Source organism: Sciurus vulgaris (genome assembly GCF_902686455.1).
Source record: "Sciurus vulgaris genome assembly, chromosome: 7".
Taxonomy (NCBI): Eukaryota; Metazoa; Chordata; class Mammalia; order Rodentia; family Sciuridae; genus Sciurus; species Sciurus vulgaris.
In genome coordinates this window covers 100,368,076-100,383,960 of record NC_136467.1, presented here as the reverse complement: position 1 = coordinate 100,383,960, position 15,885 = coordinate 100,368,076, and the positions used below count along the sequence as shown (strand labels likewise).

The window sequence follows — 15,885 nt, the reverse complement described above, 5'->3', positions numbered from 1 at the left end:
ATCAATGGATGGTGATATTCAGTCTGTCCATTACTGTGCAAACAGTAACTGCTTTTAAGAGCAGCTTTGTGTCTGTTTCATCTCCAGGAACACCTCTTCTGAGTTATGAGAACAGTACTTTGATTGCTGTACTTAGCTTTGTTTTTCTTAGTGTTGTGGTTGAAAATGTGTACATTGTTCTTGGGAAACCTCAGAACTGCATTAAGGAAAAGATTGGAAGTTGAGCAGGAATTGATAGCAGGCCAGGATTGTATTTTAGCTTTAACACAAAAATCACTAAACATCTGACTTGATTTTTGTGTATATTCTTCCTTTAAAAAAAAAAAAAAAAAAAGATTACAGATAAATTACTTGAAAATTATTTTATGTTGATCAAGGCAGTTCAAAGAAATCACTTTGAAAGTCAAATGACATGCCATTTTAATTAAAACAATCACTAAAATTGCTTTAAAATGGGAAATGTATTCTTTTGTAAAAACCGGCACTCTATAGTTTTGCAACTTTACATAGTTAATTTTTTATTACATGAGAAACTGCTGATAGCAACAGAGGAATTTCATTCAACAACATATGATACTGTCATTTGATAGGACACACATAAAATCCAGCCTATCTGCCTATAGTAGATAACTTTATTTCATAAAGCAGGTATTTCAGATTTTTGTTCTGTTGAGTTTTAAGCCATTTTAGACTTGATGCTATTTACCATCAATTTACAATGTATTTCTTATTAAAATTTCTATATCTTTTGGCCATCTATTGGTATGTATTAATTATAGAGAATAGTGGGTTTCATTGTGGCATATTTACACATTCTCTAGCCCTTGGAAAAATCTTTAAGTGACAGATTTTAAGTTCTGCTCCAATTTCCAATAGCATATCTAAGAGATATGATACATCTCTTTTTATAAGATCTATTAGAATAATTATTACATCAGAATAAATATTTTTACTACTTCTATAAAGATCATAGAGCCTGTGATTGTGAACTGCCTTACTTTTCTTATATATCAGCACCACCCCAAAGAAAAAAAAAAGAAAAAAAGAATGCCCAAGTCATAGTAATAATTAGTAACTGAACCATGGAAATCAGGTTTGGCAATACTTTCCTTCTTATCTCAACACAGACTTTTTGCATGTATTCTCATTTATCTTTCCCTCCAAGTTCACTCGGTTGTTGATGTTCCCTAAAAGTTTTAATTCTTTAACCTAAAAATGTTGATATTAATCTGCACTGAGAAATTTAATATTTGGGGTAGCAGTTTAAGATGCTTATCAGAATTCTTTTCTTGGTACCTGTTTATGATAAAGTATGATAAGCACATTACAAAAAAATGTATTTAAAGTGTTAGCTGTAGAATCTGAGGGGAAAGGTCTTCTATTAAGGGAGCAAGAGGGCATGCTTCACATAGGGAGTAATATTTGAATTGGGCTTGAAAGAGATTCTCTGGTGGCAGGAAGGAAGGAAGGCATATTAGGCAAAAGAAACAACATTCATCTGACATCAACAAATAATAATTGGGTAACGGCCATATTCCAGTTACTGCTGAAGGCACTGGGAATATAGAGGTGAATAAAACTAAGGAGACTTCTGCTTTCATGTAGCTGATATTCCAGTAAGGGAGACAGATAAGTAAATGTGACACCCCCCCCCCAAAAAAAAAAAAAAAAAAAAAAAAAAAAACTACACCAGGATAAGGGAATAGTATGAGACTTGCAGGAGGCAAGCCTGTTAAAGTCATGGGGGTGTGTTTTGAGGAACCTTTGTCCTGAGAGATGTATGAAAATTGGCTTCTGGGGACTAACACTGCCCTTACAAGCCCTGCCATAAAGAAATAGATAATTCTGGATTAAACCAAATCAAATAATGTATTAAAGACTCTCCAAGAAGTCATCACTAGAATTTTATGAGCTAAAATTCCACACAACACATTGTGGAGAAAGCCAGATATGGGCAGAGGGGAGCCCAGAGAGGGAGACCGAGACCTGAGGAGAAAGAGCTGTAAATTGTAATGAATAGTATGTGCCCCAGCCTCCACTTAGAGCCAACAATGCCAGGTAAAACTAGGCTTGGCTTTTAGGAAAGTTACTCTGGTAGCAGGTACAAGCTGTTTTGAGTGAGGAAAGGATAAATCAAGAAGCATTGCAATAAAAAGAGAAGGATGAGGAAAAGGTAGAATCTGCTCAATCAGATAACTATGTTTACAGACAATAAAGAGTGAGTCAGAAAAATTCTTGACATATAATGTTGTAAGTGAATGAAAGTGCATCTTCAAGAGAGGGAAACTTGGCCCTGATCTGACAGTAAGTGAAGGTCACAGCAGAGCAACCAGGCTATGCCGATTATGGGAGAAAATCGGAGCAAAGTAATGTGTTTGAAAGTGTTCCAGTCTCGACATCATGACCACATTTTATTTCACCTTTGAAATAAGGAAAGGTTAGAAATGGAGTGGGAAAATACCAGTTTGATGTAGTTTTGAAAGGGGGTGTCTTTCAGAATAAGCAAGGTTGTTATTGCTTCTATATGAAACAGAACGTGACCTTGAATTAGGGATAGATTAGCTGCATGTCTAATTGGTGATCACAGCTTACCTAGCTGTGTAGCACGCATCTCACCAAAGCCAACGGTGGGCAGGTGGGCACATTCTGCTGCCAGGTAATCATCTGAACCCCTTTGGCAGGCACTGAAGCAAAGGCAGAGAGGAAGTTGCACCTGGCATGAAATATTAGGGAGTATTAGGAAGAAAGAAGCTCAGAGTTATAAAATGTTACATATTTCTATGAGTTCTATTGTGTCTATGGCATTTCCCAGCAGTGTTGATGAACATAGCACATGTATTCAGATCATAATAATCAGAAAAATAACTACCTATTTGTTTTTCAGCGCTTGAATGTAATAATATCTTGGTTAGCCACCATATTAGAATTCTCTGTGAGGGGAAAAAAAACAACAGTAAATTGCCTGGGGATCAAACATAGATGAAGTATAATTAATGTTTTTACCAAACTTAGCAAATACAAATACAATGAACTCTTTTGTGAAGATGAAAAACTGCATTGCTTTATATTTAAAAATCGAACATTCTTCTAGGTGGACTTTGGTTAACTCATAGAACAAAGAGAGAGAGAGAGAAAAGGTAAAGAATCTGAATTACCTTAATATATAGTTTGATGTCATTACTGTTCAACTTTTCTTAGCCTTTTGATTACTAGTGAAATATGCTGGAACAATAAATCAACTATTATGTAACTTTTTGTGTTTTAGTCTGGAAATATTGGTATTAAAAACTAAGAGTCATTGCCATTTGAGCAGTATTTTTAGATCTTCACAGAAATTTGTCTTTAACAATTTTATGTTTTCAAATAAGCCTGTATTTGATACGATTGTTTAATTATATGTTTCTAAAGCAGAATTAGGCACCTTCTAGCCCAGGCATCAGAGTTGGCCCTCAATTTAGTTTCCTCTGACCTTTAGAGAACTGTACTTTGGAATTAATACTATATGCAGGTAGGAGATCTTGTTGTCCTTTGGTCCTTTTTGAATGGAATATGAAAACTGGAGGATTAGTGCTATTGCTCAGTGAAACACATATTGTAAGTTGTGGGGTACACTTTGATGTTTACAAGCTGCATAAATAGCAAGCTGTGGACTCCATTTTATTTATCTCATCTTTATATTTCCACATTTTTTTCCCACTTGGTTTGTTCATCTCCCTGTTTGTTTCCTTATATTTTATCTTCTTTCTCCTCTTCATATTTCTTTCTCTCAGTGAGTTTCCACCTCTGTGTTGTTGTTTTCTCGATCAGTTGTATTTTTGACCCTCACTCTGGGCCAGCCTCTGCCTGCTAGCCTTGGGAATGTCTTGAGTGTGTCCCTCAAAGACTCATGAACTGGAAATTTAGACCTCCATGTGACAATGTTGAAAGGTGATGGAACCTTTAAGAAGTGAGGCCTAAATGAAAGTATTTAGGCTCAACTTCAGAAGGGATTAATACAGTTCCCATGAGTGGATTATTATCAAAAGAAGCAGCCTGGGCTGCTTCTCTTCAGCTTCCCATGTGATCTCTTATGCATGTGGCTCTTTTCCCTCCCTTGTTGTGATCAGAGGTCAAACAAATGAGACTGCCAAATTGTGGACTTTCAGCCTCCCAAACTGTGAGCCAGTATTTCGTTATAGCAACAGAAAATGGCCTGATACAGGAGCCATTATTTTATGGAGGTCTGGGTCTTCAGAAGCTATGCTGGGACAACTGAACCGTGTCAAAAAGTACTGTTGCCTGGCTACATGATCTTTTTCACTTCTTTGCCTTTTGGAGTATTTTAATTCTGACCCCAAATTATTCTTCCACAGAATCTGTCTCAGACCATCTGTCCTTCTTAGATTATGGCATTTGCCAAATTTCTAAGTTCGTCTCTATCAAAAACTGAATTTTAAGTATCTTGCTCAAACCTTAATTTTCCTTTCCTTTCCATTTTTAGCTTTGTGTTTCCTGCCTTGAAATCTTCCAACTCACCAGCAAGTTATATTGGTGCCATCCTCAAAATAGACATACCTGCAGAATATTTTAATATAGTGTTTACTGGTGATGTTCATATCAGAAAAAATCAATAAAATCAAGTACAAAAAATATGAAGTTGCACTCCATATACAAAAGGTAGAACATCAGAATCACTTAGGCAGATTTTGAAGTCAGCAAGCAGACATGCATCTGAGATGTTACTAACACGAAGACTTTGGATATCACATGTTATACTCTGTTGATCACATTGTGTAGTGACTAGTAGGTATTTTTGGTGTTTAACATTTATGTGTAAATGCCAATATATGAGACAGTTTTAAAACTAGTTCATTTTATTTTATTCATTCATTTTATAATTAATTTCCTAAATAACTATTCAATTTTTTCCTAAATAAAATCCCTTTCTAGGAGATCATTCAATTTCTAAATAAAGGAGGGAAAGAGGAGTATTATATAATACATTATTTAAAAACTTTGGAGAACAAGTTCCTGTTGAGCATTTTCATGCAGATTATATCCTTTGCAGAAATAGTTTATAACCATTAGTGGGAAGTGCTTCTGTCTCCAAATCTGACCACTTACCACTACTGCTGTTTCCACCCTGGTCCAGGGATCCATCAGCTAGTCCTTGGATTCATGTAATGAACTCCTGTTCTATGCCTGCCCTTTCCAGTCAGTTCCCAGCCCAGCAGACAGGAAGGATCTGTTAAAAATGTCAATTCTCTCTCCTCTGTGCTCAGAACATTGTAGTGTCTTCCCATTTCACTCAAAGAAAATGACAAGCACCATTCATTGGTCCACAAGAACTTTTTTGTCTTTTCCTATATCTGTATAATACAGATCATAATCTGAAATTATATTTTTATTAGTTGGATTTTTTAAGCAATGACACAGAATTCCTGTTTTAAGTTTAAAAGCATGTAAGTTTTTAATGTTCCTTTTAAGGAAGGCAAGATCATTAAGTTGCACATGACTTTTTAATTCTTTTTAAAATTTACTGTCCCTCATGAGACACAGACACCCCTATGTTAAGAGGATAAATATGTTCGTCTCTGAATTGTGAATAATATCTGCCAATAATGCCTACTTGCCTCAAAGCAGTCTTTCTCATTGGCTCATTTATTTGTCTCCATCTCTGTTCCTCATTGGTTTTTTCCTCCACTGCCTCATTCCCTTAGGCCTATATTTATCTGTCTTAGAATAGTTTTCTTAGCCAATGGGGTCAAGGTTATTGTCTTCATTATCATTACATCTTTATACATATATAGGATCTTTCATTCACCTCATAATGCTATGACCTGATTGGTGAAGTTGTAAGAATATGATTGGCCAGGTGAGGTGGTATGCACCTGTAATCCAGTGACTTGTGAGGCTGAGACAGGAAGATTGCAAGTTAGAGACCAGCCTCAGCAACTTAGCAAGACCCTGTCTCAATAAAAGGGCTGGAGATGTAGCTTGATGGTAGACTGCCCTTTGGTTTAATCCCCAGTACAGGGGGATTAAAAAAAAAAAAAAAAAAAAAAAAGATGGTATGGATTTGCAAGTGAATTTCAAATAAAACAAGTCTCCTTTTGTCACATTCTGTGGCTTATGTCAGTTTTTCTTACTAACTTTTTAAATACGTGTATATCACCTGCTTAATGTTTGTGTTCATGATTCAAGTATATCTTCATAGGCTATTTCCCAAACATGTTTTACATTATATGTACATAATGTTAGATATTTAAATGTATTTCTAATTTATAAACATGGAACAGAAATGTTTATATATAGAATAAAATGTGGAATTTATTGCTTTTTACATAAAAAAGGAACCTGTCTACCACATGGTTGAGCGTTCTTTCTATAAATTCATTTTTGTAGTGAAACTAAATTGATTCAGTACAATTTAGTCTCATTATTTCATCTCTAATAATTCAAGAAATATAAGTCAAATTGGTAGACTGGATCCTGGGCTCTGATTAGCTGGCATTTACACAAGCCTTTCATATAAGATTTAATAAAAGGTGACATGAAATTCAGAAATGTAATCTATAAGACAACCAGAGAAAAACAGTCTTTTAAGCACATTCTTGTCAGTTTTGCATCATGCCTCCTCTGCAACTGTAATTTTCTTGTGTTTCTGTCAAAAGATGTAAAGCTATATTCAATAATAAGGGTAGCAGGAATTTGAGATTTCACGTTCACTTCTTATTGTGACAGGAAGGTCAGCCTTTTGAAAGGGAGTAGAAATTAACATTCCTGCAGAATTACATTTCCCTTCATTTGAGGTTATCTCTTAATTCCAGCATTTTACTGCATTTGATAAATAGGCCAAATATACATTTTACGTATTTGTTAATGGGCAGGGAGGCAACAAAACTTTCCAACTTTCAACTGGCATTGCAGTCTGCTGATAAGGATGGGAGTTGGCACCACTCTGAAGAGATTATGTGAAGTAGAATTGAACAGCAAATTGTATTTACAAAAGATAGGATGATGTTCCTAATAGGTGTTCAGAATAGACTGTTCACTCTCACATTCTGCTGGGCTTTACTAGAAATAACTTCATTTTAAAAAGGACAAATCTGATTGAATGTAGAAGGACTCCCCTTCACAGATAGTTGTCCAAAGGGTTTATATTAAATTTTCCTGATGGGCACACAGCAGTATTTTATTCTGTATCTGTATAAACAAGTAATGTGGGAAATAAAAATCTAAATAGTATACTTGATTGCTTCATGCACCAACCATTAGATTACTAGATTTATATCTACAAATTTTGGAAGAGATGTTGCAATATGATATTCTGACAATAACTGTCAGAGTCATAATGCCAGGATCTATTTTCATCTTGTTCTCAAGGTAAAGTTATTAAAATTCACAGTTGGTAGGTCAGAAAGATCACTTACTATCACTTGTCATCTGTGGTCTAATGCTGACCCAAATAGCTACTATATAATGTCAAAATTATCACAGCGTCCAGACTGCAGAAGTACAACATGCTATATGATTTATTGCATTTCCTGTCTGGAATGAAGATTATGAAAAGGCCAATACCTGCGAGCTACTGTGGTTAAGAAGAAACTTAACTTGTGATTTTTCTTTCTGTTTTTCCTCATTCATCTTAGATTTTGGATTTGGTAAAGGGGACACACTACCAGGTAGCCTGTCAGAAGTACTTTGAGATGATACATAACGTAAGTAAATTTTTTACTTTATAGCCTAATTCTTTGTCATTTCTGTATTTCATCCCTCACTTTTTAGTTCCAGCAGTGGAAACCCTTCTAGCAATTTTTAGGAATTTATGACATAGTATTAGGTAAATTACAAAATTTATTAAAGGACCAGAGAACTAGGCTTGGTTGCTGGAGAACCAGGAATATTGCAGTTAGGAGAAGCCACATAATGAGAAAATCCTTCTTTAAGGCAGCTGTTACCCACTACCCCGTATCCAAGGATAAGGCTAAGAAGTAAACTTTTTATAATCTAGCTACAGAAAAAGTTTAGGTTTTATGGTCCATATCATCTCTGTCATTATTCAGTTCTGCCACTAAAATGCAAAAGCTGTCTTAGAAAATATATAAATGAAACATGACTAGAACCAATAGAACTTTATTTATAAAAATAGGTGGTGGGCTAGATTTGATCTTCAGGTCTTAGCATATCAACCCTGCTAGGTTAGACCTACAACCTTTGCCAGAAGAACCAAAGACTTGTTCCATCTTTCATTACAAAAATGTGTTTGTGGTTGCCAAGTCACATTATTCATATACTTCCCAAGTCTCATTTATGTGCATGGCAGAAACTAGGTTACATGTAGACTCCTAATTGCAAGAGAACCAGAGAAATGTGTTTGGTTTTTATTTTGCAAACCTCCTCAGTACAAAAAGGCATGCAAGGTAACTTCAGTGAGTGCCGAGTGACTCAGTGTGTCACACAGTAAGATCTGAAATGTGGAAAGCAAACTCAGAAGTCAGGCAAATAAGCCAAAAAACTGAAGCTGACTGAGACTATAATCAGATAGTGTGGGGGAAATCACGTGGTACACTGAAGAACTTCTGTCCTGTTAGAAGTATACACGTGGGCAAGCCAACAGAACATAGCTGCATTCAGTTTCAGCCCATTGACCATCAGATCACAACTGCTGATCCTGAGCATGGATTCCTAACCTGGTACAGACATGCAGCAATGGACTTCAGAGGTTCATTCACCTCTTCAGTTTGTCTCCAAGTGTGTATGTGCATTTTGGTGGAGTCTGTGGTATTTACCAGGTTTCTCAGGGACCCATGATCCTCCTCAAATAGATGATGCATTCACTCAGCTACCATACTAAGTCTTACAGTTATTTTCCTGTTTTCTATTGAATTGTCACAAAATATTTCTATTGTTTTATATAATTGCAGGATTTCTTTATAAGCATTCAGAGGAAAGATATCTTCTCTGATATTACTTACAACTATAATAATAATACCAGAAAACATCTATAAAACTCTCAATGTGTGCCAGGCACAGCACTAAGTTCTTTTGATACTTTGGCTCCTTCAATCTACACCACAGCTGGAGTGAAACACCATTTAGGAGTGAAAGAGAAGCTGAGCAACCTGTTGAAGGTCATGCTGCTTACAGGGATGAACTTAGACTTGAACCCAGGCTAGATAATATAAGACTTGTGAACTAATCATAGCTGTGCTGTTCCATGATATCTGATACTGGATTTGTAATAACTGCTGAGGCAATAAGAATTGTACCCAGAATTGTAGAATAGCCAACATGGAGAGACTTTGAGGTCATATGATCCAACCTTCATGGTTTAGGTACCAAAAAATGGACCTAACGATTCTAAGTGACTTGTCCAACCTATGCATAGAAGATATGGAGCTAGAACCTGGTCTGCAATAGGTCCAGTCCTTTTGCTTCTATTCCTAACTTTAGAAAATATTATTGAAAAACATTTTTACAAAATTTAAAAGATTAAACACAAAAAAGAAACAAATTATCTTTAGTTTCATCAGAATAATCTTACCAGATAAGCCACATGTTTGCTATTTTCAGCACCAGTTTTGTATGACTCATACCCTCAAAGACTGCATTCCCTAATTTGGCTGCTACAACACTTGATAGTTTTAATTTTATATGTGTTCTCAATAATTTGTGGACTCTTTTAGAACTTTCACAAATTGAGGTCTATTATCCAATCTCTTTACTTTTTAAACAATAAAATATGCAGTTAAACATTGAGTTTGTGACATAGTCACTAAAAGGAGTGATTTTTTTTTTAGTTCTGAAATATGCTTTTGTAGTATTTCTCCTATTGATTATTCCCACAAGAGTGTTGCTAGTATTGCCAATTTTTAAAACTTGCCTTAGATGAATGAAGATATTGAAAAGACATGTATCTAAATCCTCACATACAGCAATAGTCTAACTTAAACTGCATATAAATCAATGAAATAAAAAGGCTGTTTGTATTCACTAGATCTCTCATTATAGATTTTTAGATGTGAATATCTCCCTTCATTTATTATTTTTTCCAATTAAATTTAAAAATAGAATCTGTTTTTATTGTCAGGTTTCTGCCATACTTTCCCCCTCCCAATGAAATCATAGGTTTATTTTCCTGAGGCCTCTGTGATCAAATTGACTTAAATGAAAGTTTTGAAAATGAACCAGCTAATTGATACCATTTGCAGCAGCACTATGATAGTTCCATATGGCTTTTTTGGTAATACCAGCTGCCTCATTATAAGCTGTCATTGCAAAACCTCTTGATTAAAACCCAAATATCCCATAGGTAAAACAATATTGCTTCCATTCCTTCAAAATCTACATTTACTGTGGCAGAAATATGAGACCTATGTTTGTGTGAAGGTCATTGTGTGCAGCATGTGTTGATTCCAAGCAAATGCTTGAGAGATATTCATTTAGAACATGTCAAAAGCTAGCCTGCTAGAAACCTGTTTTCCTCAGTATTTTTAGGGAGTGATGTTTAAAATTTTATACTGTAGTGTATTCTTTATTTTCTTCCTGCTTTCTGTATAAATGAAAACACTAGACCTTGTGTGAATTAGTCTGAATTTTAATTGAAAACAGTTTCTTTAGAAATAGACTTCTTTGACCATTGAGTAATTCTGGAGACTTATATTTCCATACAGCTGAGCATATTTTTTCCTCATTATATAAATCTCTACAGAAATATTGTTAAAACCTATCATATTTTCCTGCAATCTAAAACAGCACATGTGAAATATACTTAAGCCTTTTTATAATAACTCAGGGTCATCATTTTAGATACCAATTAGAATTCTGGGCTAGAAGCCACTCTCATCTCTCACTTGGAACCCTGGAATAGCTTCCTAACTCATTTCCCAGAATCTACAGATGCCCCCTTCCAATTCTTCCTCCTCCACACAGCTGTTGGAGTGATCAACAAAAGGAATTTGATCATTTCAGTACCCTGCTTTAAAAAATCCTTTAATGGAGCTGGGCTCAGTGGTGCATGCCTGTAATCTCAGTAGCTGGGGGTGCTGAAGCAGGAGGATTGCAAGTTCAAAGCCAGCCTTAGCAAAAGCAAGGTGCTAAGCAACATAGCAAGACCCTGTCTCTAAATAAAATACAAAATAGGGCTGGGGATGTGGCTTAGCGTTGAGTGCCCCTGAGTTCAATCCCCGGTAAACACCCACCCCCCGCACAAAAATCCTTTGATGGCTCCCATTTCTCTAAACATAGAATCAAAAGTTTATAACCAGCCAAACTGATCTTATTTTAGATTCTTGACAGTACTTTGTACCTTCCAAGTTAGTATGTGCTATAATTTGGATCTTGAATGTCCCTCATCGGCCCATGTGTTGAAGTCTGCTTCCCAGCCCATGGTGCTATTGGGAGGTGGTGGAATGTAGTAGAAGGAAGTCTGGTCATTGAGAGTATGCCCTTAGAGGGAATATTGGGACCCTGGCTGTGTCCCAGTTGCCTTGAGGTAAGCAACTTTGTTCCATTATGGGTCCCCACCATTTCATACTGTCTTGCCAAAGGCTTAAAAGCAATAGAGTCAACCTGTCATGGACTGAAGCCTCTGAAATCATGAGCCAAAAAAAACCCTTTTCTTCTAAGTTGTTTATCTCGGGTATTTTGGCAGAGTGACTCAAAGCTATCACAGTATGGTAGAATGAAATGAATCACAGAATTTCCATCTCTCACTGTCTAACAAAAAGTATAAAACATAATCAGAAATCACTGACCACCAATAGCAACCAAGCAAGAAAAGGTGCAAGGAACAGAAGATTCACAGAAAACAATCATGAAAATACTCAAAACATGTTTCTAAATCTAGAATGAAGCAAATGGCATGTTCCTTTATTTTCTTATGAGAAGGAAAATAACTGCTGACTCTCGAGCAGAAATAAATTAAATGAGGGATTAGGATAAGACTCCCTCTCTATTCTTAAAAAAAAAAAAAAAATCGAAGCAAGATCTATTTTCATTTTGTTTGGTTTATGCTTTTCCCCTCCCCTTAAAAAGTTTTCTTGAGCAAGATAATAAAAAGCTTATTTTCCTGAGCAAGATGAAAGGAAGCCAAATGGCAACCATATGTACTTCCTTCAAATATAAAAGTGAAATACTGAAAATACCAAAAAAGCCAAGAAAATAATTCAGTAAAAAGGAAACTATAATGTCCTTCATATTTTCAAACAACTTAATAGACCATACCAAGCTTTAAAAAAATGAGTGAAGAATGGCAAATGCATTCCTAAAACAAAGTTGAGAAACACACCAAACAGAACCATAGAACAAACCCTCATTCCAAGACCCTAAGCACTGTTTTAAATGGTTAATAAAACACACAAACACATGCACACACACGGAGATTCATAAAAAAAAAAAAAAAAAAATTCCTGAAATATATTTTAAAGTTAAGACATTTAAATGTTCTTTATTTGCTAATCTTTTGGTGTGAGGACAAGACCTTTTGAGTATTGGTTTTATGATTGAAATTTAATTTCATCTTTCTTTCATACTTATACACTATCAACAATTTCCAGTTTGGGTTTTCTTAAACTGCAGAGCAACTTGATATATACAAAGCAAGATCTTCCTTCTTATCCTTCTGAGAATTCTACTTCAAGTGACTTGCCGCTCTTGATTCTGTTTAATTTATATTTCATAGAATAAACAACTCTTTTTGCATTCATATTCCCTTGATTTTCCCCATCCTAACTGTTACATAGCACTATTATCACCATCTCCTTTCACAGATTAGGAGACTAATAAAGATCATATTTCATTTTGTCCACATCGAAATCTAATGATTCCATTTAATCTGGGGAGTCAGTCCTGTTAGGTTTATTGAAAAATTTAACAACTTGAAGCAAGGTATAGAAAATTCCCAGTGTGTTATGTTACAGCAGGAATCAGATTCTTTTTTTCAGGATTTTTTTTTTTTTTGGAGGGGTGGGGATAAAATACCATTGACAGTTTATTTGACTTTGCCTAAAAGCTTTTAACACAGATTTCAGACTGATGTAAATGATCTAATCAAAAGGCCTAAATTTTAATTTGGGCAAATCCAATTATGGTTCTATGACTGAGTAAACCATATTATCTCTTTAGACACCAGTTTCCTAGTCTTTATTTTGAGAGGGTTGAATTTAAAGCATCTCCAGGGCCCTCCTAATTTCTAATTCTCTCTATTTGTAAAATGTAAGGCCTTCTAATTGAAATGTGTTAGGCAGTAAACTTTTCATGAAACACTTTGCAGATGCAACATTTATATTGATCTCCCAGTTATTAATGAATTGAGTGAAATTAAATATAAAAAAGTACACAAATGACTCCATTGTTAATAAAAATTATAGATGTATCACATCAATAAGAAACACATTCAAGAAACATTTTGAAATCAAGCATCCAATTTTTTTAAAAGCCAAGATTTTGTTTCTTAGTGATCTGTGTAATAACTCATAAAGCCAGTGTGTATACTGTCAGTCTGTTACACAGTGAAATAACTAAAATTATTGGCCCAACATTCACAGCTAACTAAAGAGAATCAGAGACTCTTGGGTGCTCACATATTACCAACAAGAGACCTTGCTTGTTTGGTGGTTCACCCATCAGGAAGGTTCTTTCTGAACCATCACAGCAGCTCCTTTCCCTTGCCAATCCCTTTTAACCTGCCATAAGATTATGCATCACTCTGATCCCACCACTTTCCTTCTTAAGGATTTTTAGTGACTCCCTGTTGTCTAGTGAATTAGGTCTAGACTACTTACCCTGGTTTTCAAGACTCTCTTAGGTCTGGTCCCTGCCAGTGTATCCAAACTCATTTCCCATTATCCCCTTTATGTACTTTTCACACCAGGCCATGTGAACTACTTGCTTTCCCAGGACATTCCCTCTCCTCCTGGCTCATGTTGTCCTGCTGCTCATATTGCCTTTTCACTCGTTGCAGATTTTTACCTTCTTCATCTTTCTAGACCCAACTCAGACAGCACTTCCTTAAAAACCCTTCCTCCTTCCTTGATCTCCACTGAAGTCCCTCTCCACTGTGGAGTGTAACAGGCTTTTTTCCTAACCTTTATCACTTCTCCATTTTTGAAAACTTTTTAAGCATATGAAATTTCTTTAGTTTTAGTCAAATACATTCTCATATACTGAAACATTGCTAGCTCATAATATGACCTTGTGCATGGTAGGTCTTCAATTAATGTGTGAAATGTATACACTGGCTAGTTCTGGGCGCAAGTATTTTTTTTTAGAACCTACTATGTGCAAGTCACTTCAGTACAAAGAGTGATACACAAAAAGATTGGCAAATAAGACAGATGAGGAAAAGAGTACAGTTTCTAAGTTTCCAAAAATATCAAGTGAAAGTACCTTTAATAAAATAAAGTCACTTGCTCAAGCATAGATGGTATTTTGTTGTCAACTCCCTGCAGATGGGAAGGCAGGGATTTGAGTTAGGTTGGGTGTTACATGGGATCAACTCAGTCATACAAACGGGTTGAATGTGAAGAAAGTGACTTGAAGGTTCACAGAAGCTTCACACTTCAAACTTGTGTTAGCTTGCTCTTATGTTAAGCAGGATGTTGAGTTTTTAAGCTTGGATAGCTGTATAGATGTTGAGTAGGATAGCTGTATAGATGTTGAGTAGGAGTCGGATAGGAAAGTGGAGCTAGGTGCAGAAGTTTGACTTGGATATACAAATTGGGAGCCATGAAAGTTTGGGGTGTGGTTAAAGCTCCATCTGAATGACATGGGATAAGTAGTGATTGAGTGTTACAAGAACAGCTGGGATGCATGTTGCAGGTATTAAGTTTTAAGTGAGGGCTAAGACAGTTTTTGAAGCCCCTTTATACCTTTGCTATGGATTGATGTGATATAAATTTGTTCTTTATACAGGTAGATGATTGTGGCTTTTCTTTGAGTCATCCTAATCAGTTTTTTTTGGAGAGTCAACGACTTCTAAATGGTGGTAAAGACAACAAGAAGGAATCCACCCAACCAGAAACTCCTCAACCCAAACCAAGTGTCCAGAAACGCAAGGATGCATCATCTGCTCTGGCCTCTTTAAATTCCTCCCTGGAAATGGATATGGAGGGACTAGAAGATTATTTCAGTACATGATTCTTAGGCAGTTAAGTACCCTTTCCCCCACCAACCATTATTTCTCATATTTTTAAGTTTTGGTCCATTTCTTTAACCTTTATATATTTTTTAACTTCTCTCTCCACCCCATTTCATGTAGACATACATGTATGCACATTTATTAGCAAAGTAAGCTTGCAGGCATAAACATAGACCTTCACTGTATTTTGCTTTGACAGAATAGAAAGTGAAAAGATTCTGTTTAAATCTGGCTCTTGAATATTTTGATTTAAGTCCTGGGTTAGAAAATCAAAATAGCCTTCTGGACTATTGAAGTCTCTCAGAAACTATGCAGCTAAACAACCTTTATTTTAATTACTCTCATTTTGTAATTTTCACCCAATTCTTTTCTGGACCATTTCTGCTAATAAATATCAAAATGTATGTGACTATGTCTGTGTGTAATTGGGAGTCTTATTTCATGACCTCAGTGTTCAAGTAGTGTTTGGAATATTCAGTTCCACTGCCAGTCACCAGTGAAGATCTTTAAAAAATAAATTTAAAAAAGTTTGAGTAAAGCAAGAAGAACTTTGACCCCTTTGAATGATAGCAAACTCCTGAAATCACTTGTGACTTGAGAATTAAGAGAAACAGAATTTATATAGCCAGTTATATTTATCAAAGAATAGGATTATTATATAAATAATGGCATTCCTTATCTGCTGTCATTTTCCATGTACTTTGGGGGCAGGTTAAGGAAGAATGGACAGTTCCTAAACAAGAAGGTTTTAAGTTGAAAGTATT

The 15,885-nt window shown here is 35.6% G+C and overlaps 1 protein-coding gene across 1 annotated transcript in view; it reads left to right on the top strand.

The window, feature by feature from the left end:
- Positions 1–15,533, top strand: part of LOC306665863 (DNA primase large subunit) — a 136,881-nt gene extending 121,348 nt beyond the window's left edge. The window contains exons 7-8 of the mRNA XM_079147487.1: positions 7,632–7,700; positions 14,896–15,533. Of these exons, the coding sequence (XP_079003613.1) occupies positions 7,632–7,700; positions 14,896–15,120 (294 nt within the window). The 3' untranslated portion in view covers positions 15,121–15,533. The remainder of the gene's footprint in view (positions 1–7,631; positions 7,701–14,895) is intronic.
- Positions 15,534–15,885: the final 352 nt, after the last annotated feature.